The following is a 26,119-nucleotide window of genomic DNA, read 5'->3' on the forward strand; positions in this document are numbered from 1 at the left end:
TTTTCCAAAGATGATATACAAATGATCAACAAGCACATGAAAAGATGTTCAACAGCATTAGCTATCAGAGAATGCAAATCCAAACCACAAAGAAATGCCACTTTACACCCACTGGGATGACTATAATCAAAAATATAATAACAAATGTTGCCGAGGATATGGAGAAATTGGAACCAACATACACTGCTTGTGGGAATGTAAAGTAGTACAGCTGCTTTGGAATACAGTTTGGCAGTTCCTCAAAAATTAAACATAGAGTTACCATATGACCCAGCAGTTCATCTCTTAGATGTGTACCAAGAGAAATGAAAATACATGTCGATATAAAACTTGCACATGAATGTTCATAGCAGCATTATTCATAATAGCCAGAAGGTGGAAACAGCTCAATGCCATCAACCAATGAATAGATAAACCAAATGTTACCACATTCATACAATGGAATATTATTCAGCCATAAAAGTAATGAAGTACTGACACATACTACAGTGCAGATGAACCTTGAAAGCATTATGCTAAGTGAAGGAAGCCAGACACAAAAGAGCAGATAGTATATGATTCAATTTATAAGAAATGTCTAGAACAGGTAGTTCTGTAGAGACAGAAAGCAGATTGCTGGTCACCAGGAGCTGAGGGATGTGTGTAGATTTTCTTTGTGGGGTGACCAAAATGTTCTGAAATTAGATACTGGTAATGGTTATACAACTTTGTGAATATACTAAAAACCGCTGAATTATACATTTTAAAGAGGTAAATTTTTATGGTATGTGAATTATATCTCAATAAAGCTGCTAAAAATAAAATAGTAGTCAAAATGGCCCCAATTTTCTAACTGGAGTCTCCTTGTGTGGCAATAACTCCTACTCAAGACTTCTGTTGGTCACATGAAAGGGGAGCATTCAAACTTGTTCATATACTTTCATTGGCTTTTAAGACCTCATAAGGCAGATGCCTTCCCTAGTACATACAAGAATCCAGGAACTAAGAATGCACTCAGTGTAGACCCTTATAAGCTGATACCTATTTTCCACTGGAAAGAAGTGGTTCCCCTGCATCTGAGACTTCCCAGAACTGAAAGCATCAAAGGAGCAGCTGTCTGAACATTTCCAGTAGCAGCTGCTATTCACTAGTCGGAGGAGTGTATGCCACCACAGATCAAATCCCACTTTAACAAACTTATGCCTGTGAAAATTTCAGTATAACCAAATATTTTGAAAATCTCAGTCATTTAAAGTAATAATATGTAATAAAATGCTAGTATAGTAAGAGAAATGGGATAGTCTCTTGGAATTGATTGTAATGGGATATGACATCTGTCATTGTCAATAGGCTGAATTTTAGTCATCTTAGAGACAGAAAATGTAAAGGATAATAGTTTGCAGTGTAGTTAGAGATGAGAAACAATAAAATGTTGGTAAGTACTAGATGAATAATTTAAAAAATGCTACAGTAATTCAAAATTTGCTACTAGTGTCCATTTATAGAGCACCTACTTTAAGCATGAAAACTTCCTGGGTACTGTAGACAGAATGACATAAAGGTCGCGTCTGCCCAAAGTCCATTATTTAAAAGTTTGGTCAGTTTTTCTAAAACTGCTTTCCATTTTTAACAAGTTTATATTCGTAAAAGCCAAAAGTACTGTTTTCTTTTCTTCTGTAATAGATGCTGTGAGAGAAGTAAGGAAATATTCCTCAGTTCATACCATTGAGAAGAGCTCCACCAGCAGACCTGATGCCTATGAACACACACAGATGAAACTTTTTAGGTCTCAAAGAAATCTTTACATTTCTGGATTTTCACTGTTTTTTTGGCTGTAAGTAAAAAATCATAATAATAATAGAAGCACAGTTTAAAAACATGATTTATGCTTCTCTTTCTCATTTTGTCCACCTTTACTGTAGATTTTTTTTTTTTTAAGAGAGACAGCCTTTTGCTGTGTTGCCCAGGCTACAGTGCAGTGGTGCCTTCATAGCTCATTGTAACTTCAAATTCCTGGGTTCAAGTGATCCTGCCTCTTCAACCTCTCATTTCTAGGACTACAGGCGCACACCACCATGTAGGGCTAATTTTTAAATTTTTTGTAGAGATGGAGTCTCACTGTGTTGCCCAGACTGGTCTCAAACTCTTGTCCTCAAGTGATCCTCCCACCTCAGCCTCCCAAAGTACTGAGATTACAGGCACAAGTCACTGTACCCAGCCTACTGTAGTTTTTTTTTTTTTTTTTTTTTTTAAGATGGAGTCTCGCTTTGTCTCCCAGACTGGAGTGCAGTGGCGCGATCTCGGCTCACTGCAAGCTCCGCCTCCTGGGTTCACTCCATTCTCCTACCTCAGCCTCCTGAGTAGCTGGGAGTACAGGCGCCCACCACCGTGCCATGCTAATTTTTTTGTATTTTCAGTAGAGACGGAGTTTCACTGTGTTAGCTAGGATGGTCTCGATCTCCTGACCTCATGATCCTCCCGCCTAGGCCTCCCAAAGTGCTGGGATTACAGATGTGAGCCACCGTGCCCGGCCTGTAGATTTTTTTATAACATCTTTGTAAAAGAATTCAGATGATATACCCAAATAACAAACAGTCGTTAACAGCTTGTAGGTTTGCCCAGTCCATAAGGCCCTGAACGATTAGGCTCCTGCCTCTCTGTGGAGCCTTGTCTCATACGTGTCTCTGACATGTACAATACATTCCAGCCTTACAGACCTTCACCATTTATTCATTCATTCCATCTTGCAACAGATATTGATTGAGTTCTGTAGTGTGCCTCTTTCTCATTTTAGGGTCTTCACACAAGCTATTCCTTTTGCCAGAACACTCTTTCTTTCCTCATTTCCTGGCTGACTCTTACTCATCCGTTAGCCTCTTTCTCAAAGCCTTCTGTGGCCATCACTACCCACAAAGTAGGTAGGGCTTCTCTTACAGGTGCTCAAAGAATGTATATATACTTCATTTTCTAGTGTCATTCATGGTTGTAATTAAATACTGTTTTAACTTTTGCTTCCACAACTAGGGGCTAAACCCTCGAGGGCATGGACTTTGCTGTTTTCTGCTGCATCTGCAGTGCCTAGCAGAGTGTCTTAACACTTAGCAGTTCCTGAGTAAAGGAATGTCTGCTGAATGAATAATTGAAGATAGTAGTCACTACTTCTTCTAATAATGGCAGTTACCCATAAACAGATGTGAATGAGCTGTTCTTCGGCTTGTTTGACCTTACACAATGTTCCTTAAATAGCAGAATTTGAACTGGGCCAAAAAAAATAATTCTCTTACTGGCCCTGCCACACTGTCTGAAATTTTCCTGTTTCTATTCCTCCAAGCTAAAGCCTTCTACAGGAAAACAAGTAAGTACCACTGAACCTGTATTCTAAATGCTGGTCTTCTAACAAAGATTCCAAAGGAATGAGACACGGGCCTGTTTTTACTAAGAGACTTGAATTAAAAAAAGAATAATGGGTTCTGCCTAAACATTATCTGCCACCACCACACCTATACCTAATGGGGAGTAATTTGGCAATGACTGTTTTAAAATAAGTTTCTTGTGATTGGCCAGTAATACGTTATTCTGATTTTTTTTTTCTTAGAGTGTTGAGACGTCTGGTTACGCTTATTACTCAACTGGCAAAAGAACTGTCAAACAAAGATGTACTTAAAACTCAAGCAGAAAATACCAACAAGGCTGCCAAAAAATTTATGGAAGAAAACGAAAAACTGAAACGGGTATTTAATTTTCTTTGTAAAAATTAAACGTTGTTGGTGTTCCCAAGAAGTAATATATTTGTTTTCAGCATCAAAAAGAGCATTTTTATATTTTATAAGCAGAAAATGACCATAATGAACAATATTTTATGTAATGATTATTTCAAGAATAGTTTTAGTGTTCTTTAGAAATGCTTGTTCCCACTAATATTTTCACTGTTATTTAGATTTGCTTTTTCTCCATAGTGGATTTACACCATTGGACCTATTTGCTGTGATTTAAGGAGAAAATAGTATTCTGGGAATATGAATTTTAATTCCTTCATTACCATTAAGTTTACTTTATAATCTAAAGCAAGTCTTTATAACTCTGTTTCTATTTCTTTTTCAGTTAAAGTATTTTTAAGCCTAGATTTTAGTTTTCTTTTAAATGATTTGTTTATAGAAAGCAGAGAAACGTCACTGATGCTAGATTGATAATTGCATATGATATTTTAAATCTTTAATGTTATTCCTTTATTTTCTATCCTTTGATCTCATTTCACAGTGGTAAAAAGAAAAACACAGTCATTAAAGCTTTGATTGATACATAATAACTAAACTCGAAAGCACACAGCCTTGTATTTATAGAACAACTGATCGTGTACATATCTTAATTTAAAATTATACACATCATTTTGGAGTAATGATTTGTAACCATCAGAACACCGCTTTTTTTCCTCTTCAGTTGTTTTCCTCTTATTCTTTAGCTCTAAGAAATGGAAAGTGTTATTTTTCTCATACATACCATAGTTAATACACTTAAATTAGTCTTGCCGTTTTAAAAAAAAAGCACCTTCCTCAAAATAACTTTTGCAACTTTTCTCTTGGAAGTGTTTTCAGAACCAGTTACCCATGCAAGGAAACTTATGTCATGATTACCAATTCCTTGACCCTGCATGATTTATTCTTTCTGTTTGTTTGTTTCCTCTCCTTTGGTTCCATACTGTTCTGATTTGCTGCTCCTGCATAGCTGTGACCCAATCAGAGGAGGCACAGATATGCTGGGCTAAAGCCAGTACACAGTGGGGAGAAAGTCTTTGAGCAGCACATAAAAGCAGCTGTCAGTGCCCAGAGTATAACTAATTGACCAATAAAGTGACCAATAAAGGCCATAAGTGAGAATATAAAAGATGACATCTGTTTCAAGGTACTTCATGTAGGTTTTGAAAAATAAGCTAAGGAAAGATAAGCTTGTGAAAACACCCCCTTTGTTTTGTCCTTCCTTCCTTTCCTTTCTTTCCTTTCCTTCCTTTCCTCTCCTTCCCTCCCTTCCTCCCCAGACTGATCTCAAACTTTTGGCCTCAAGCGGTCTTCCCACCTTGGCCTCCAAAAGTGCTGGGATTATAGGCAAGTCACTGCGCCCAGCCATACCTCTTTATTCTCTATCAGAGACACATTATCCAGTGGAAACTGCATTACCCTGAGATCCAAGAGACTTAGGTGCTAGTTCCAACATGTGACCTAGCACAAATCACCTATGTTAATGGGCCTCAAAGTTCCTTAGCTATAAATAATAGTTAACATTGTGCCAGGTATTGCTTCAAATGCTTCACACCAAGGTTTTTAACTGTTAATTTTCACAAAAGCCCCATGAGTTTGGTATTGTTATTACCTGCATTTTATAGATGAGGAAACGGAGGCATAGAAAGATTAAGTGATTTGTACAAGATCATTCAACTAATATGTGACAGAACTAAAATTTGAACCTAAGCAGCCTGACTCTAGAATCCACATTCATAACCACATTATTTTGTGCCCTCCTATGTTATCCGATAGAACAATTTCCACTTGGTACCCATGACCCCTTGCTGTTCTAATATTCAGTTAAAGAAATGAAATAATTATGAAAGACCAATTAACTTTTAATTTTACTTTGCCCTGATTTTTTTTTCCAGCCACGTAACTTACCAAGGTGGGATAATTCAGATGAGACAGTGAACAGTTGCGTTGTTGTAGCTGGTAATCATTAAATTTCAGATTTCAGTGTTCTTGGTCTTTCTCCAGTGTCAAGTTACACATCATAAATTTAGGCAAGTTTACAGGTACAGTAGTGAAAGCTTATTTGCAAGACTGCCACAAATCCAACTTTTCCAAGTCAATGGCATGAAAATTCAAGCAGTCAGCAAAAACATTCCTGCAACTCAATGATTCTCTTCTAATTTTCTAAATCTCACTGGAGATTTTATGAACTGAATTCAGTGAAGTAATAGCTGGAGTTGTTTTCAGCTTGAAGTAGGCACCACATTAAAAGAGATTTGGAGAAATTTTTTTCTTGTGCTGCTCTTTACAAAAAAGAAAAACTTTTTTTTTTAATTTGAGAAGATATGAGGCTTCTTTAGTTTCAGAATGTATTTCAATCCTCCTGTCCCCAAAAAACAGTCCTTGGGATTATATAATATATGCATTAGAGCTTTAATTCCTCCTCCGAGCTGCCTAATCTCTATATAGCACAGTAGTACTGTATTTGGTCTTGTGCTACAGTTTTTATGCTCGTTTCATCCTTTCTACTAGAGTGAAGTTACTCGAAAGTAGAGACCATATTTCTCTTATATTTTTATCTCTTACAGCACCTTGCATTGTAAAATATTTGCGTGTAGTCATTGCTCAGTAGAACTTTGTGTTTTGATGAATATATTGGCTTACATTAGAAGATGAATCACCCTGCAGTAGAAATTCCTCTCTTATGTCAGTCTGTTTAAAATTCTCCTGTGTTCCTTTTTTACCTGACTATAGAACCCGTCAGTATCAAGTTGTTGCCACTGGCCAGGTGCAGTGGCTGATGCCTGTCATCTCAGCACTTTGGGAGGCTGAGGTGAGAGGATTGCGTGAGGCCAGGAATTGAAGACCAGCCTGGGCAATACAGTATGTGTGTGTGTGTGTGTGTGTGTGTGTGTGTGTGTGTGTACATACGTGTATATATATACACATATATATATACGTATATATATGTGTATATATATACACGTATATACACACACATATATATACACACACACACACAAACATACACATATATATGCACGTATATATATATACACACACACATATATATATATATTTATATATATACTTTTTTGTAAAATTAGCCTGCCATGGTGGCACACGCCTATAGTCTCAGCTACTCAGGAGGCTGAGATGGGAGGATCACTTCAGCTCAGGAGGTCAAGGCTGAAGTGGCTATGGGTTGCACCACTGTACTCCAGCCTGGGTGACAGAGTGAGACCCTGTTTCTTTAAAAAAAAAAAAAGTTGCTGCCTCTTTATTTAGTCTGTTGACCCACGACAGTATTCATATTATGTTTTTCAAACATTTACTTTGTCTTTCTTGGTAATTTAAATTCTTTATCGTTTCTTTAAGTCAGCTTCTTAGTTCTGATGATAATTATAGTTTCTGTTCACAATACGGATTATGAAATTTTTATTCCATGATAATTTTATTTTGATCAGTTGTTTTACTCTATGGGTCTTAATTTTTCTTGCCTAGAAAAGATAAGCTACAAACACTAACATTTTTAAAGCCAGAATCAATTTTAAAATATAAAGAACATTATAAAGGATTAATGGAATAACAGTAATTTGGAAACTATTCAATGAAAATTAGAACTTTTCAGCTCTAGAAATGGCCCTGTCATTTCCCACTTACCCATCTCCACTCTGACATATTCTTCTCTTACAAATTTGTCTGTATAAAAATAGGCTGAGTAGATAGCTCTACAATCAGAACATAATGGTTTTCTAATTAATATCATCCTCAGAACTGGTTTTTTCCCTTAGATTTACATTTCTTATTAATTGAGGGAGAAAGACTGACGTTATTTACCTAAATACTTTTGAGAACATTATTTTAATCATAGCAACTAGAAATTCTTATGTTCATTTTAGAGATTTCAGCCATAATAAGAAATCTTTTTTGTGTGTTTCCCAAATATTAAGTTCCTAAGCAAAAGCACATTGTAGAAAACTATAAAATTCCGAGAAGGACAAAGAATAAATTATAAACCGGTAATTTTAAATAGGTTACGCAGCTTATTTTCTGTAAGAATGTCTGGCTATTGCAATCTAAGCTTATTTCTTCCTGTATCTCCTTTTTGCAATAGATTTTGAAAAGCCATGGTAAAGATGAAGAATGTGTTTTGGAAGCAGAGAATAAAAAACTAGTAGAAGACCAGGAGAAACTGAAAACTGAATTAAGGAAGACTTCAGATGGTAACTTTGTGTACATGTGAAAAAGTAAAAAGACTAGCATGACATTATATGCTGTACACTTCACTGTTTTTCCTAAAACAAAACTAATGCCTAAGTGTTCTTCTAAGATACCGAGAATGACCTATTTATAAATTCTTGTTCAAATATGAAGATAAAACATTGTGTCAGCCAAGAGAAACATGCTCTGTTATACAGAAAAACATGTAGGTGTTTCAGATCTGTGTTGTAAATACAGATGTTCTTGCCTTAGCAAAAGAGCTATGTTCCTAAAAAGTTGTTTATAAATGTGTTTTTATAAAATGAATCACATTTTTCCATCATCGTATATTCCACCTCTCAGAGAAGCAATTGCAGGGGAACAGTTTTCTTACAAGAAAATATATTGTTTATTTCAAGCACTAATATATTCTACCTGTTACACATAAGGAAAGCGTTCCTTGAAAGAGATGGTTAGGCACAGAGTAGGCAACAATATCTGGGATGTCAGCTAAGAATTTGAGTGCCTCCTTCCAACATAACATTGCATTGTAGGCTTGAAGTGGAGCATCCCAACTCCATTTTCCTGAAGGCAGCAATGTCTTCTACATTAAAAAAAAGTTTTGCTAGTGTTTTTTTCTTAGTCAAAGAACAAATTATTTTTGTTGCATCTGCACAGCACAGAAAAGTAGATACCCCAAATTCAGTGTCATCCAAGAAAACTCTGAGTGTAAGTTTGTGGCTTGATGATTTGCAACATTTCTGCATACAACACATAGTTTTTTATGTTGGCCAGACACTGAGAAACCTCACTGTCAGTTGCTGTTAAGGTACGTTGTTTGGATAGGGTTTACTTCAATCAGGATGTATTTGAATTTGAGATGGAAAACATAAAAATAAAAGCTAATTCTGTGAAAAGAACAAAAATCCACCGGAGAATATTTATGTAATACAAAATTCTTTAGTCACTTTCCTACTTATTATTTCAGGTGAAAAAAGAAGACAGTTCAGAAGCAATAAGTTAAAAAATAAATTACCCTTATAGACAAAGTGGTATATTATGTAGTTGGCATAGTATAGCCCAAAATTCAAGAATCTTCTAGTTGGTATTGTTGCCTTTTCTGTAATTCCAAAAGATTTCGAACATGATCAAGAAATGTTATTGTTTATATGAAAATGAATTTAATAGTTATCTACCGTTTACAACAGACATTTCAGAAGACAAACTAGTGTTCTTTTTTAACCCTGCATAAAATATTGCTACTAATTCTTCTGAAGAATGAAACTGTCTATTTCCAAAACACAAAAATATTCTTTCAAAATCCTGCTTTCTTTTTTCTGTATCCACCAAGGATCTCTTTTCTTATGTTGTAAGCAGGGTGGCGCAAAAATAAAAGATAGACAAGAGTGTATGTGTGCTACACTTCTCTTAACTCTGCTCAATTTAGTTTCTCCTTTCACCTTTCAAAAATTCCAGCTCTGAGATATTTTGAGCTTTAACTCTTTAAATGTGGCATAAAACTTAACTTAGTATTACATGAGCATTTCTTTAAAAGACAAAATCAGATTTTATAGAAAATGAACTCTGACAATGTAAGCATTGTGTTTACAATCTGATAACAACTGATACCAGCTTCTGTGTTTGAAGTGTAGACTGCAGAGCTACTTTCAAAGTGAACTAGTGTTCAGGTAAAGGCAGATTTTACCTGTTTGAGTGTGTCCTGTTTGGTTCCGGCAAGATGTATAATATTTTATGAACACATTTTATTTACCCTAAGTTTTTTTAAAAAATAACATTTGTAATGACCTTGAGAAGACCAAAGTTCCATTTCTAAAGAAGGTGTTTCCTTGGTCATGTTCTGTTGACCTAAACCAGTTAAATTCAGTAAGGTAAGCACTAAGAAAATATATCAATTAATAATGCATGATTTGGATGAATTCAGTGGTACAATGCTTTTGTGCACAGTACCACTCAAAAATATTCATTGATTTCTAAATATTGAAGGTGTTAAGGTGACAAGGCTTAAGAAAGATTTAGAAAGAGATCTTACATTTGAAAATTGAGTTAAAAAAAGCAATTTTTTTTTTTTTTAGAGGAAAATAGGGGGTTTTCCATATGAATTTTCTTATCCTTTGTGTTACTTAAATCCAAGTGAAACATTTTCTCCCAAGCATATTAGTGGAAACAAAACGTAAATACAAATGTTTATTTAAGCTAGTTAGCCCCAAATTTAAAAAGTGGCATTCTGAAGGCAGCTACTAAGAACCCTCTATCAGTAGTGGCAAACACCTTCAGTTTTTAACCTCCAACTTCTGTTTTGACCAGAGTTTGTAAACTATTACCATTGCTTCTGTGCAGTAATATCACCCTAGCACAGACATTGTATTTAGTGGAGAAACCTTCTGATGTCCAAGGAGATTGGCTTTTTTCTAGGAAAACTACTTATTTTCATAAATGAATACCTTCCTTTACTCTTTTTTTTTTTTTTTTTTTTTTTTTGAGATGGAGTCTCACCCTGTCACCCAGGCTGGAGTGCAGTGGTGGGATCTGGCTCACTGCAAGCTCGGCCTCCCGGGTTCACACCATTCTCCTGCCTCAGCCTCCCAAGTAGCTAGGACTACAGGCGCCTGCCACCACACCTGGCTAATTTTTTTTGTTATTTTTAGTAGAGATGGGATTTCACCATGTTAGCCAGGATGGTCTCAATCTCCTGACCTCATGATCTGCCCATGTCGGCCTCCCAAAGTGCTGGGATTACAGGCGTGAGCCACCGCGCCCGTTCTCCTTTATTCTTATAACTAGAAATATGTAGCATTCAGTCATTGTATGCATCCAAGCAATGATAGAAGTAAATATCGCTTAAAAAGTGATTGAGCTGCATGTGGAAATGTCTGTTCTTCATTCTTTTAGGAGCAGGAATGCATATAGATATAAAGAAATCCCATATTTTAAAATGAATTCTTAGGGCTGCCAATCTTGTAGTAAAGGTTGAATTAGCAGTATATGTCTCCTACGTAAAGGAAAAGAGAAAACAGTAATTGGGGGAAATTTCTTGACCGTGCCTTTCTTCTCTTTGTTCCTGCTTTCTGTTGTTCCTTGTTTCATCAGCAATTTTTTTTTTTTTGGAGACAGAGTCTCACTGTCGCCCAGGTGGGAGTGCAGTGGCACAGTCATGGCTTACTGCAACGTCAAACTCCTTGACTCATGAGATCCTCCCGCCTCAGCCTCCTGAGTAGCTGGGACTACACACGTGCACCACCATGCCTGCCTAATTTTTTAAACTTTTTGTAGAGACAGGGTCTCGCTTTGCTACTTAGTCTGGTCTTGAACTTCTGGCTTCAAGCCCTTCCTCCTCAGCCTCCAAAAACGCTGGGATTACAGGCATGAACTTCTGTGCCTGAGCCTCAGCAATTTTTAAAAGAACTTTTCAGGTAATTCAGTCATTGTAAAGTCATTTAATGTGGAGCATAATTAACACTTTCCTTAAAAAGTGTGCCTCTTGAGGATAAAGCAAACTTTAAATAAATTTCTTAAAGCATATACTAACAATCAGAAACTGAGTGTAAAGACCTATTATGGGTATCTAAGTATTAGCAGCATGCAATAGAGATACTAGATTTGGACCAGGAAACAGAACCCTTAGTCCCTTACTTAAAATAATGATAATTCAACTCTCTTCCTGGATAAATGCTTTCATATCACCTTGACTTACCTTGAACAAGACTAAAATTACCTTTTACAGACCAACTTTAATACCCTTGAAGATGTTAAGTTTTTTTTACTTTTTATTGCCAGTTAACATAGGGACCAGATAGTGAAAAATAGCTGAAGTGCTTTTCCGGAGAAATTGGAGATCAAGACAAGGTAGAAAATTACAGGGGAATTGCTGTTCTGTATACCCAAAACCCTAAATTCCTGCCTCTTCAGTGTTAAGAATAAGACATAAGCTTTGTATACAAGTTTAAAGCCATAGGATTTCCAGTTTCTTACAAATGAACCATATATTCATCTAAAAATAAATTCTGAAAGTTTACCCTCAGCATGTTTTACAGTTGTAAATTTTTGTGGACATGAACTCAGTTATCTTTTACCCACAGTTATATCAAAGCCACTAGCTTATTTAAAAATTATTAATGCTTAAAAACAGTTTGCTGTTTTTGGTCATTTTTTTTTTGGTTTTTGTTTTTTTTTTTTGCTTTGTTGCCTTTTAATGCACTTTCGTTATTTAAATAAGTAAAAAACATATCATTTGTTTTCATGTCTGGAAGTTTCTGCTTCTTTGACACTTTTGTCCCTTCTTGTATCAACTGAAAAAAAAACTGTATTAAGAAAGTATAGTTTATTTGATGGTTGTGCCAATAGGCAATATATAATTAATAGTATTTTAATTATTTAAAGCAAATAAAACTCATGACCAATCGTTTTAGTTAGGTAAATAAAGGATTTATTAGTATTTATTAGTTCATCTCTCTGTGATCTTCACATATTGATGTTATTGTCAAAACAGAAAAAAGGGTTTGCTTGCTATCGGAGTTCTTTTCTTGGACTAATATATAATGGTGATATTGCATCCTGTTTGGTTCCCTGTTACATTCCCATTTAGTTGTGATGTTTCCCTTTCCTGTGAGCTTCTTATCTATTATCAAGGCCTATACTCATAAACTATGTGTCTTTCAGTAACCAGGAGGAATAAGCTATAGGGAAGATATTAAGACAGAAATTCAAAGATACCTTATATATTATTCATAGTACTAGCAAACATAACAATGTCTACCCTTAGAAAAGCTTTTATAATCTCTACAGAGGGACACTAAAGTAAGAGAAAACAGTTTCTTCTCAGAAGAGCTTGTAGTCCAGATGGTGAACCAAACATATGTACATAAAGGGATTCATTTCCTCCCCAGTGTGAAACATGGGCTAGTCTACCAAAAACATGAGTGGAGAGTGCTAAATGCATACTGAATCAAGGAATGTTCCAGGTGATAAAGATGTAATCAAGCACAATTCTCTAAATGTGTTGATGGACATAGACTGGCAGAAAAATGAGTGAAATGATACTACGGTTGTGAGTGAGAAGAGCAAAGCAAAAAGCAGAGTGGTCTGTTAGAAGTCAATGTGTCACACTAGGTGCAGTGAATGATAATGCTGTATGGTTGAGGGGTCCGTTGATGTAGCCCCTAAAAGATCGAAGGAGATAATTACTTTGAATGCCTTGGTGTTCTTTTCTACTGTCCTATTCCATACCTAGATATGCATGTTTACTACAATCCTTCATGGTAAATACTTTTCTAAGTATTCAGCTTATGGCAGGTTCATGTTTATGGCCAAGTGAGGTACAAAATTAACTGGACAACTCTAGTTTTAAAACACTTTCAATTAGGAAAAAACACTAAACTATTAATAGTCGTCTTCCTTAGCATGTACAATGACTTTTTCTTAGAGTTTAAATTATGTTCTACAATGAATTTCTTTTGCTTAATGAAAAAGATAGCTTTTTATTGTAAAAATAATTTAAAAATAAAAATAAAAAACCTCTTCCAAATATCCAGGTAATCTAGGGCGGTAGTTTTTTGGCTTGAATTATCTAATTAATTGGCCGTATTCCAACTTTACTTTGTTGGTAGACCCTAAATATTAGAAGCTGTTCATATAGCTTTTGCTAAGTTATATGAATTACATTGCAAAATCTGAGGATACACTGGGTAATCTTGGTGAAGTCATTGACTCTTTTTAGGCATAGTTTTCTCTTTTGTAAAATGAGGGACTGAACTAGTTAAACTTTAATGTCTATTATATAGCTCCAAATGATGTAATTAAGCAAAACTGACTATCAAGAACTATTTTCATTGTTGGCTTTTTGACTCTTCAAATTATATTTATTTTTCATCAGAAAAATCTTTTCACAGTAACTTCCCTTTCTCCAAACTTAGTAAGTTCAGCAGGTGATTAATTAAGCCATATTCTTCACTTTTGAAGAATGTTTCATGCAATCTTAGGATCTTTAGGACAGGATCTGGCAGGTTTTATGCATCTGTTAGCTCACAACACAAGTGTGCTCTGTGAAATGAGGCTACAAGTCTTAAATGTAGGGCATTGGGAGAAGAGAGGATATGCCAGTAAACAGAACCAATTCTCATTAGTGTTAGAGCGTGGCTGTTTGTTTAGAACATTTATTAGAACCATTGATATGGAATAATAAAACTTCGCAGAAATGATTTGAGGAAAGAAATTAGCATGTTCTTTTCATTATAATTATGTTAGGGAAATAAAAAATGGGACTAGATCTCTAGAAGTCTTCCCAGCTCTGAGAGCCTTTGTTATAAAGGGAGTATTTATCTGGAGCACCTTTTACTTTTTTTTATTTTATCAAAGTTTTACATATACATATTTTTAAAGCAAAATAGTAACACAAGGCTTATAATGAAAAAGAGCAGTCTCCTGAGGCCCTGTCCCCAGAAGCAACTACATTCAACTCCTTTAGAAATGTCCTCTGAGGCCGGGCGCAGTGGCTCACGCCTGTAATCCCAGCACTTTGGGAGGCCAAGGCAGGTGGATCATTTGAGCTCAGGAGTTTGAGACCAGCCTGGCCAAATATGGTGAAACGCTGTCTCTACTAAAAATATAAAAATTAACTAGATGGTAGTGGCACGTGCCTGTAATCCCCACTACCCGGGAGGCTGAGGCAGAAGAATCGCTTGAGCCTGGGAGGCACAGGTTGCAGTGATCCAAGATAGTGCCACTGTACTCCAGTCTGGGCAGCAGAGTAAGACCCTGTCTCAAAAAAAAAATGTTCTCTGATATGTGCCTCCAGGTTTCTAAATGCAATGTTTAGGTAGTTTTTTCTTGATCTTTCAGTATGGGATATTATCTTTGACTTTGTTATAGGGAAGATGAGGACTTAGATCTCTTATCTCACTCAGTTTCCCTCCTGGCTCCTCATACCTCCCATCCCCCTCCATCCTTTCAATTTAAATATATCATAACTTTTACTATATCATATTACAACTATATATTCATCATCATTATGAGGATTTCCTTCGCCTCTTTCGTGTATTGATACCCTCTTTCCTTGATTCCATGTTTTCTTTTTTTTTTTTTTCTAAGACAGATTATCCCTTTGTAGTGCAGGCTGGAGTGCAGTGGCGTGATCTTGGCTCACTGCAGCCTCCGCTCCCCGGCTCCCGGTTCCAGCAATTCTCCTGCTTTAGTCTCCCGAGCAGCTGGGATTACAGGCACACACCACCATGCCCAGTTAATTTTTGTATTTTTAGTAGAGACGGGGTTTCACCATGTTGGCCAGGCTGGTCTTGAAATCCTGACCTCGTGATCCGCCTGCCTCGGCCTCCCAAAGTGCTGGAATTACAGGTGTGAGCCACTGTGCCCGGCCCGGATTCCATGTTTTCTACTTTTGTATAGGTTTTGAAAGTCACAGAGGTAATGTGGCAGCTTTCATCACATTGTATCAAGAGTACATATTATTAACATAACTTACCAGTTTTGATGTTGACCTTGATCACCTGGCTAAAATAGTGCTTCTCTAGTTTCTGAACTGTAAAGTTCCTCTTTTCCCTCCTTTTTCCATACTGTAATCTTTGTGAATCACTGTTCACAGTCCACACTTCAGAAATGGGGATCAGTGTGCAAATGAGTGGATTTAAAAAAAGAAAAAAAAGAAGAAAGGGAATTTACACTCAACCTCCTTGAAAGTGGAGTATCTGTGAAAATTGGAATTCTTCTACATAGATTTGTCTGTTCTCTACCATTTGTTTGTCAGTATGGACTCATAGGTATTTATTTTATAATTTGGGTTATAATTTAATACTACTTTAGTTTATTGTTCAGGTTGTCCAGCTTTCACCATTGGGAGCTCTTTCATTTGGCTCCTGTGTCCCTTTGACACATTTCCATTTTAGATATTTGTTTGTTTGTTTGTTTCATTTTTGGAGCACTTCCTTACTTTCTGGTATTACAAGATACTCCAGGCTTATCTTGCACATTTCCTGCCCCATTCTTAGAATCAATGTTTAGGGTTTTTTTTAATTGGGCTGGATTCTGTGGTACTATTTATTTATATTTTATTTTTGATTCTGGAGTAGTATGAGATAATTCGTAACATGAGTATATTTTCATCAAAATATTTCAAGAATGGTCTGTTTGCTTTGTTTTGGCTATCCTGAGTATTTTGGTTTTTGATTGAAGATGTTTTTATCTTGTTTCAACCAAGATTCCTATCAGGTGACTAAAGTAACACTTTGTATTGTTCACCTGACATTTATCATTTCCAAGTGAACTGTTTACACACAAGTGAATTTTTCAAATGCTTAAAGCTTACACTTTTCATTTATTCATTCTTTCATTCCTTCAAGGAGCATATTTTAAGCACTTACCAATACTAGGCAATATGCTAGGTACTCAGACAGACAGATAAGACACAGCTCTGTTTCTTGAGTAGTCCATAGTCTAGTAAGGGCATAGTTGCCCTTCAATTCAGTACATGCTGTGGTGAAACTTGAGTTGTAGTAGAAGCCAACACTGGAGATCAACACTTTCTTGACATTTTAAAGGATGACATTGATTAGCCAGATGAAGTAGGAGAAGATGGACAAGATGTTATAACAAAAATGAGCAGCATGTAACCAAAGGAGTATGGCACTTTTGAGGTACTACAAGGAGCTCAAGGCAACTGGAGTTGGAACCAGTGAAGAGAGTTGAGCAGTAGGCTTAGAAGCCATCCTGAAGGGCCTCATATGCCATGTTTGTATGTTAACATTTTCAGGGCACTCTTAGAGGGTTTTTAGGCACGAGAGCAATCACTTTGACAGCATTATAGACAATGGATTAAAGTAGCCGGGCAACTACGTGAGAAATCCACTTAATAATCTAATCTGGAAATGAGGACAGTGGTCACAGAGCTGGAGTGGAAGGTATGGATTGGAGAGCTATAAAGGAACTTTATAGCTATCAACAAACTTTATCAACAGATGGGTTTGAGGTTAAAAGAGATTAGGTGTTGATTGAAGTGATGAATAAAACGTAAACCTTTACTTACACAGACTTGACAATATAGGCGTGTACAAAAGAATGATAATTAAACCACAATTTATGTCCTTACTGAACAGAAGTTTGTGTGTCTACTTTCCAAGTATCTTGGAAGCATTACTGTAGATTAACAATCCAATAAGTGATCATTGGCAAAGGAGTAGTACATGTGAGGATTAAATACTGAATAGCTCCAGGGTATCACACTCTTGAATTCTCAAAAAGAGAACCAAATAAATTGGAAAGAAACCAACACTAGACATATGGAAATTTTTCAAATAAAATATGTTTTCCTCTGGCTCAATCCTTACAGCTATTGTACAACAGCCCAACTTTAGCTGTCATGCCAATGCCTCTAAAAACTTCCGTTTCCTGGCAGAGCTTTACTGGCAGTATTTGTTATCTCTGGTCGAAATCACAGTGATACAATACATTTACACGGTACATTAGTCTCACCAGCTCCTCCCACTTTTGCAAATAGTTCCATAAGTGAATGTTTGACACTTGGAAAGACAACAAATATTTTTGCTATGTGTCACTGTAACATTAGTTGAAGTTATTTTCTATATTAATAAATGATGCATGTGCCTTTAAAAATATCTAATGGACCATAACCTAGGACATAACAGTCTCTTATTGAATCTAGCCAGTATTCTTAGGAAATATCTCAGTATTTCCATAAAGCCACTGGCAAGTGATAGCATCCCATTTTTGCAGTTAAGAAAATTGCAATAGCAACTTAGATCTATCATCTAAAGCTTCCTTGTCCAATAATATTTTTCTTATATATGCTGTTTCCAAAATAATATGGCTCAAAATAAAATAAGCATATTCACATGTCAGATAACAAGTTTATATAATCCCTTGGTTACACATGCAGTTGCAAAAGGAGGTGGAAGGCATCCAAAACACAATAATTTTTATAAAATGAGATAAAGGACTAGGACACAGTCCAAGATGTGTGTAGACAATAATAGCCTCCCCTAATTAGAGTGATAGTATTCATTAGATTTATTAATATCCACTGAAATACAAAATGAAATAAGAAACACAGTTTAAACCTTGGCTTAATAAGTGGCAGAAAAACAGTATTTGTCTGCATTTGTTCCATTAATAGCTTTATACCAGTAGTAACCAGAAGAAACTCCTAGGTAGGTTGTACAAGTGGTTTTCTAGCATCTTTTAAAAAGGAACTACTGGGTTGATATCTAAGGTATATTAAATTTATTAAATAACTTATTAATGTCAGAAATTCAAGTATAAATCATTTTTAACATTAAGACCAACTCCTGTTCATTACAAGCGCCTAACCAACTGTCTTAATAGAAAGTACTCTAGACTCAGTAGCTTATAAACAACAGAAATTTATTTCTCATAGTTCTGGTGGCTAAGAAGTCTGAGATCAAGGCCCCAATAAAGTAGGCCTCTGATGAGGGCCTGTTTCGTGATTCATAGATGGTACCATCTTGCTATATTCTCACATAATGGAAAGGGAAAGGCAGCTCTCTGGGGCCTCTTTTTATTAGTGCACGAATCCCATTAATGAGGGCCCCACCCTTATGACCTAATCACTCCCCAGCCACGCCTCCCAATACGATCACATTGGTAATTAGGTTTCAACATATGAATTTTCTGGAGAGACAAGCATTCGGACCATAACAACAACATTCTTAAAACTACCATTGTAGGCCAGGGGCAGTGGCTCACAACTGTGATCCCAGCACTTTGGGAGCCTGAAGTGACAGAATTGCTTGAGGCCAGGAGTTCAAGACCTGCCTGGGCAACATAGTGAGACCTCATCTCTACAAAAAATTTAAAAATTGGCTGGAGTGGTAGAGCAAGATGTTGTCTCAAAAAAAAATAAACACCATTGCAGGCTAGTCAGCCACTATTAGGTTGTGGAATCTACTGTGTATTTTATATACCAGAAATCCAGGATCTTAAACTTTTTTGCTGAGTTCTGAAGATATCACCACCATGCATCATATTTTCAAGTAGCCTCTAGGAAATGCCTTGTAGAATCCAAATTGAAAACTAACATATAACTCTTTATGTTGTGAAGGTGGTCCTAATGAAATCTAACCATCCCCAAAAGTGTCTTCCATACCTGACTCGTACCTTTAGCAAGTGACATCACATTAAATTTGTCAAAATCAGTCTTTAATACCTTATTTAGAATTATGCAGCTATAGAAGGAACATGGAGGAAATTATAGAACTGTGCTGCCCAATATGGCTAGCCACTAGCTACATGTGGCTGTTTAAATTTAATTAAACTTAAATTGAAAATATAAGTCCTTACTTAATCTAGCCACACTTAAAGTTCACAATAGCCACATTTAAGTAGTGGCTACTGTATCGACAACACAGATGTAGAACTATGTAGAACATTTGACAATACTGTCTGGAAAGTACTGATACAAAAAGCACTTTAGTTGATAATGGCTTATATATTTATATAAAAATGCCTATATGATGACTTCTCAAGAGAAAAGATTGTTTGTAACTGGAACCTATAATTTTATTTCATTGTGCCAGAAAAGTAGCTTTTAAATTTATAAATTCTACTTGTTTCCCTTAAACTCCTACCCTAAAAGACTTCCAAATGTAGAACTTCTGAAGGCTACATGTGATATAGAGCTACTTCAGGATTCCCAGAGTTTGGAAAAATGACTTCTGAAAGCACTATATGAGATAAAAGTTTCAAGTATGACAACTTTAATTTTTCTAACCCATTTTGTACTGCTCTTCTACATATTTTGCTCATTAGCACCTTCTTCACAATGTATTGTTATATATATGTTTATTTTACTTCTATCTAAGGCCATGAATCTGCTGACATATGACTTGTAGCTCCTTGGTAGGCAAAGGTCAATATATAGTAATTCTTGTGTGCCATTATCTTGAGGAGCAGGATGTTTGCATAGACTAAATTGTCTTCCTATATATTGCTGCTTTAGTTACAAAGGTTACAATTGTAAGTATAAAATGGAAAAACCAGTGAGGGACAGAGAAACTGTGGATGTAATGGGCCTCTGGATACCCTGAGAAGCATTTAATATCACTTATATTCATATGCAAGTGGATGCATGACCTGAATTTATTCATGAGGAAACATCAGACAAAAACAAAGTGAAGAACATTCTATCTAAAAAGTGGACTGTATTCTTTAAAATGTCAGTGTCATGAAAGATGGGGAGAAGAGGGCTGTGGTAATGGTGGGGAATCATTCCAGATTAAAAGAAATTAAAGAGATATGATAACTAAATGCAATGTGTGATCTAGCACTGTATCCTGGACTAGCAGTGGAGAAAATGCTAAAAGGACATGATTAAGACAGTTCCAAAAATTGGCATATGGATGATAAATTAGATTTAAAGTATTGTATTCATATTGTTTCCTAAATTTGGTGACTATATTATGGTTATGTTAGCTAATATCTTGTTTCTGGGAAGTACATTCATAGAAATGTATTGAAGAGTAGAGGGGCATGATGCCTGCACCTTATTCTCAAATGAGTCAAGAAAATAATAGTGTGTGTGAAGAGAGAGAATATGATAACAAATGTGGCACAATGTTAACAGTGGATTTGAGTAAAGACTGTACAGGAGTTCTCTATTTAAGTCTTGTAACTTTTCTATAAATTTGAAATTATTTTGAAATAAAAATAAAACTATTTGATTTTTTCTAGCCCTTTCTAAGGCACAAAATGATGTGATGGAAATGAAGATGCAGTCAGAGAGACTTTCGAAAGAATATGATCAACTCCTGAAAGAACACTCTGAACTTCAGGTGGGTGTGACATGCACTTTATGCGCCTAAATGTTTTGAAATAGTAATTACCTAAGTAAATTATTTGAGTTATTTGTCCTTAACTAGTCAAGATGATGTACTTAATCCTGGCTTTGTTAAACGATTTAAAGAAGCCAGATTTTTACCTAGAGGGTGAAGATTAGGACATTGCAGGAAAATACAAGATAATTTTAAGGAATTGCTGACATGCATACTTACAGCATTCCAGTTTTGGTGAATTTTTAAGCAAAAGAATTAAGCCACAAAAATGGCAGCATTGGAAAACAGACTGGTTCTAGAAAAGATGAGTTTTGCTCTTTGGGATATTTGCCATATTCATGCCAAAATCAGGCCAGAATTTCAAGTTCCACATCACACTACTCTTGTCTCAATGTTTTAGACATATTAGGACAAGACTTTAGCATTCAAATTTATTATTTACCTCCAGATGTTGATTTGAAAGATGGAAATTGGAAAAAAATGTTTCATTGTTAAAGCCACAAAGTCAGATCTGGGCTATCTAGGTTTTCTTTCTCTTTCTCTCTAATTCAATAAAAGAGGCGTTCATCCCTGTTAGGCCTGTCTTTCCTCCCTCCCTTCTGCTGCCAGCCAGTAACCTGAATTGATTTCCCAGACACGCTTTGATCAATTGGGGAAGAGACCATTCCAGAGATAGCCCTGGCCTTCCCTCCCAGTTTCTCCCAAGACAGACTGGTTGGGCTTGTCTTCAAAATTTGGCAGCCTTGGTGGCTTTCAGTCAGGGCTTTTTACAAATGATAGCTTTTTATTTCACTGTACACATTTCCCTGCATCTTAATGGTCATGGTATCTCCAAGGCTCAGCACTGTTCCTGGCACAAGGCAAGCAGACACTATACTCATAGACTTTGTAGTCAGACCTACCTGGGATACCTACCTATACCTGGCTGCATGCTAGGTTTTTTATCTTAGGCAGGTTATAGCATCCCTTTGGGGCTCACTTCTTTCATCTATAAAATTGAAACAATAATGATGCCTGGCTCACTGGATTGTTAAGAGAACTAAATAAAATGTGTAGGTTTTTTAGCCCTATGCCTAGCTGACAGTAAACACTCAAGAAATGATAGCTATTATCATCATCATCTGTATTACTTCCTCTGTAGGAATTTTGCTGAAAGAATGACTTATTCTCAACCAACCACTTTGGCCTCGGTTTAGAGCCAGTGATTAAGTAATCCAAAGCACATGTTTATAATCTGATAGTCCCAGTTGGTTTGCATGTTTGGTTTAACTAGCCTACTTTGACAATAGCAAAAGACAGGGTAGCCAGAGAAGGGTGAGTACCCTGTATGCTCCAATCCCAGGACACTGAGGGCTCAATTCACATGGCCTGGAGCAGATAGGCAGATTGTCAGCAAGACCACCCCTTCCCCATCTCGAAAATAGAGACCCTAAAATGCTGACCTCATCGGGGCATGATGATTATTCTGTGGTATCTTTCAAGGTCCACCTTGGAAAGTGAAGAAGTCACTTCAGAGACCTCTTGCCTAGAAATACAACATTTTCTCCCTATTTGTGAGATTAGGGTTTACTCAACCAGGTTGAGTATCGACATTAGTGGACTCTGCCATGATGTCAAACATGCTTAGATCTTTGAATGGAGAAAGGAAAACCAGAAGTATGCCTTCAATTTCTTATGGCCAGTGTCCATTGTTGAATGTGTCCATTGTTGAATGTTTCCATTGTTGAATGTCTCCATTGTGGTAACAGCCATTGGTTCTCTTAATTCTGAAGAATATATATAACAGTGAGATTTCCTCAACCCATTTCTTCCCCACAAAAAAGCCACAGTCAGCCTGGAGCTGCTGTGTTCTTGGTAAAGGAAGTAGCAAGCTTTTAAGAGTGATTCCTGGCTGAGTGTGGTGGCTCACACCTTTCTTTAATCCCAGCACTTTGGAAGGCTGAGGTGGGCGGATCACGAGGTCAGGAGATCAAGACCATCCTGGCTAACACGGTGAAACCCTGTCTCTACTAAAAATACAAAAAATTAGCCAGGCACGGTGGCAAGTGCCTGTAATCCCATCTACTCGGGAGGCTGAGGCAGGAGAATCACTTGAACCTGGGAGGCAGAGGTTGCAGTGAGCCAAGATCGCGCTTTTGCACTCCAGCCTGGGTGACAGAGCGAGACTCCCATCTCAAAAAAAAAAAAAGTGATTCCTTCTGAAGAAAATAGTTGTTATACCTGTTTCTGTGGAAAAGACCCCATCCCAGATTATGTCAGACACCATGCCGAGAGTAGGGCCTTGTTTGATAGCACTTTAGGACTTGATCTAATTTCTGCTTGTATCCAGTTTTTGAAATATTTAATAGATGACATTTGTTGAGAGTATGCTCTGGACTAAGCACTTGGCCAAGGGCTTCATATATGTTGTTTTGTTTACTCTCCATGACAGCTCAATAAATGAAACTATTTTAATATCCCTATTTTGTGAATGAGGAAACTGAGACGCAGAGATGTTATATAATTTATCCAAAGTAACTAGAAAGTGATAGCATTCAAAGTCAGAGAATCTTTCTCCAGAACCTCCGTCATTAACCACTATGTTCTTTGGCCTTTGCTGGTCATTGGATTGTGTTCTTGGATCCATTCTCCTCTCACCACTGCTTTACTCTGTATCTCTGGGAGGTCCATTTCCAAGGCTCTCTTGCTGTCTGACTCAGTCTGGGCAGGTTTAGCCAGTGGCAGGCACTAGAAGACTGAAGGCAGGAGGAAGGGGAAAGCCAGGGATTTCTTCTACTCTTTCTGCTATAGAGGCCTTCTCCTTTATGGCTCCAGTTCCTTCCCTCCAGGTCCCACTGGGCAGCTTCTACATACTGGCCTTCGCACCTGGGCTCCATAACCCTCATCCCTCCAGCCCAAGAAGTGGTGGTGGCTTTTCTGCTATTGATAATCCCAGAGGTGCCTTACCACCCTGTTTGCTGTGTGTGTACTTTTTCATCACCTATAAAACCAATTTCCCATAATATCTCTGTTTGAAGGAAAACAAAATCTCAGCTCCATAGTTTACCACTTCTATAACCCACAGGTGACCCATTTGACATCTATGCTCCTCAGGTACTTTACTACTTAAATAAAGGTTGTAATACCTTATGAAAATTAAACCAGATCCTGTATAAGAAAGCACTTTATATATTTATGATCAAGAATGCTATTTATTATGTCCTGATTGGTTACATTTTTTTTCCTTCAGCTACCCACCCCCCCACCATTGTCCAATATGAGACCGTGTATAAGATTCTCAGATTTAGATATCATTAAGAGCCCCATTTTGTTTGTTTGTTTGTTTTTTGAGACAGTGTCTCACTGTCACCAAGACGAGTTCAGTGGCACAATCTCAGCTCACTGCAACCTCCACCTCCCCAATTCAATCGATTCTTGGGCCGCAGCCTTCTGAGTCACTGGGACTACAAGCGCATGCCACCATGCGCAGCTAAGTTGGGTATTTTTAGTAGAGACAGGGTTTCACCATGTTGGCCAGGCTGGTCTCGAACTCCTGACCTCAAGCGATCCGCCCACCTGGGCCTTCCAAAGTGCTGGGATTATAGGCTCGAGCCACGATGCCCAGCCGAGAACCCTTTTCTTTAACTCTTGTGCTTTAATGTTTGTCTGAGCCCTGCTTGAGAAGCAAAAGATAGTTATAGACCCTCTGTGGTAAAAAGCTCTATCAAATTGTCCTCATGAATTTACTTCCGTTGTCAAACTAATCTTAGATATTGAATTATATTCTAAGGTTCTTTGGAACTAGTTTTCTGAATTTTACATAGTTGACATACTTTCACTGGAACAATCATAAAACAAAAGATCATTAAAATATTAAGGAAACAAAGGTTAAAGAGGGAAACGCTGATTTCTTTACTGTAAATAGATCCCAATTTGCATCTTTTAAATCCTTTTGGATTTCCCCATCTGGTCTCCTCCCTGTTATAGACACTAAATAAATATTAGGAAACAGTCCCTTCAAAACATGTAGTCCTTTCCTTATTTGCCCTGCCTCTCTTCTAAAAAAAAGAAAAACAGAACTAACTAGAGATTATTGGCTGCACAAACCCATCAGCACCTGCCAGTTTTTAAATTTCATTTTGGAAAATCAGCCATCACTTAAGGGACTTGTCCATAATAGCTTCATTAAAGCTTTGTTTTTTATCAAAAGGGGGCCACATATGTAAACATGTGAAAGTAATTTACCTCCTCTACTCTTGTCTTCTTATTTGATTGCAAAAGTTAACGTTATTAAAGTTGCCATGGAAGCATTAATGTTCAGCCTGAACAAGAGCTTGATGAACTTCTTTATACAAGCGATAACACTCTGCAACCCCATTTTATGAGATGTTTTTCTTGATGTAGACATTTAGTTTCTTAGCACAAGTGATCTCTTAAGATTAATTTCTATTCCATTTTCCTTCAGTTTTAAATGATGTAATATAGTCATCTTTATAACATGATCAGCCAAGTATAATTTGAGAAGTGTTCTGTTGGCAAATATCTGAAGGACAAAACCAAAGCCACCCTAGCTGAGGTTTTTGTCCCTTCCTTCTTTTGTTTGCCAAAAACCTTAATTGGGTTAACAGTAGGGGAATTTTAGAAATCATGTTTTCCTAATATAACCTGTGAAACAAAAGCAAAATAGATTAAGGCAAGGGGAAAAATGAACTTTCCAAGAGTGTTCTTTTTCCTAAGTAAAAACCACAAATTTTATAGTTTTTAAAATTTTAGACTTTCTCAGTCCTTTTTTTCACATTTAGTTATTCTCATAAGTATACATAGAAGAGAGAATGTTTTTTAAAAGTCCTTGTCATGTCTATGAATCTGTTTCTCTTTGCTGTACTACATAAATCATATTTTTTTCCTTACAGGATCATTTAGAAAGAGGCAACAAGAAAAGACTGTGAACTTTATAAAAGACGCTTGCAATATACTGTGTCAAAATGATAATTTTGTTATGTTAGCCTCTAGAAAATTTAAGTTCAGAAAAATGCACTATGATCAGTTCGTAATTTTTTTTAATGCCACACATAGGTTGTATTGTAATGGCATTATCAAAATATTTGATGATGTTTGAGATATATTGCAAAGTCTGTATTCCAGCTCTTAAGAAAAATATAAGCATGTTAAATACCATATTTACATATCGATAATGTCACTGGTATATGGTGGCTGTTTACCAACAAAAGGAAAAAATTCATTAACCAGTTACTTCCAAAATTAGAAGTTTTAAGTTGCATGAAACCATTAATAGCCTTGAAAGCTTTGATAAGTTATCAGTAATAATAACCTATTTAATCAGATGATGATGTGTTTGAAAACAGTGTTCAATATCAGCAAATTTGTACACAGGAA

At 36.5% G+C, this 26,119-nt stretch overlaps 1 protein-coding gene and 1 non-coding gene across 8 annotated transcripts in view; both read left to right on the forward strand.

The window, feature by feature from the left end:
• The window catches only part of BCAP29 (B cell receptor associated protein 29), a 41,359-nt gene that overhangs the window by 12,097 nt on the left and 3,143 nt on the right, over nucleotides 1-26,119 (forward strand). For 5 of the 7 annotated variants that reach the window (XM_032761370.2, XM_058425842.1, XM_058425848.1 and 2 more), the window contains 4 exons: nucleotides 1,663-1,813; nucleotides 3,575-3,710; nucleotides 7,828-7,936; nucleotides 20,643-20,743. In XM_032761370.2, the coding sequence (XP_032617261.1) occupies nucleotides 1,663-1,813; nucleotides 3,575-3,710; nucleotides 7,828-7,936; nucleotides 20,643-20,743 (497 nt within the window). Of the gene's footprint in view, nucleotides 1-1,662; nucleotides 1,814-3,574; nucleotides 3,711-7,827; nucleotides 7,961-20,642; nucleotides 20,744-25,635; nucleotides 25,760-26,119 lie in introns of those variants that run through there. The other 2 variants (XM_032761372.2, XM_058425854.1) reach the window with 2 other exon arrangements.
• On the forward strand, nucleotides 10,789-10,931 carry LOC116809991 (small nucleolar RNA U109). Its single transcript, XR_004370138.1, has one exon. It is a non-coding gene; the product is annotated as a small nucleolar RNA U109 (small nucleolar RNA).

The sequence above is a fragment of the Hylobates moloch genome, unplaced genomic scaffold (genome assembly GCF_009828535.3).
Source record: "Hylobates moloch isolate HMO894 unplaced genomic scaffold, HMol_V3 SCAFFOLD_1, whole genome shotgun sequence".
Taxonomy (NCBI): Eukaryota; Metazoa; Chordata; class Mammalia; order Primates; family Hylobatidae; genus Hylobates; species Hylobates moloch.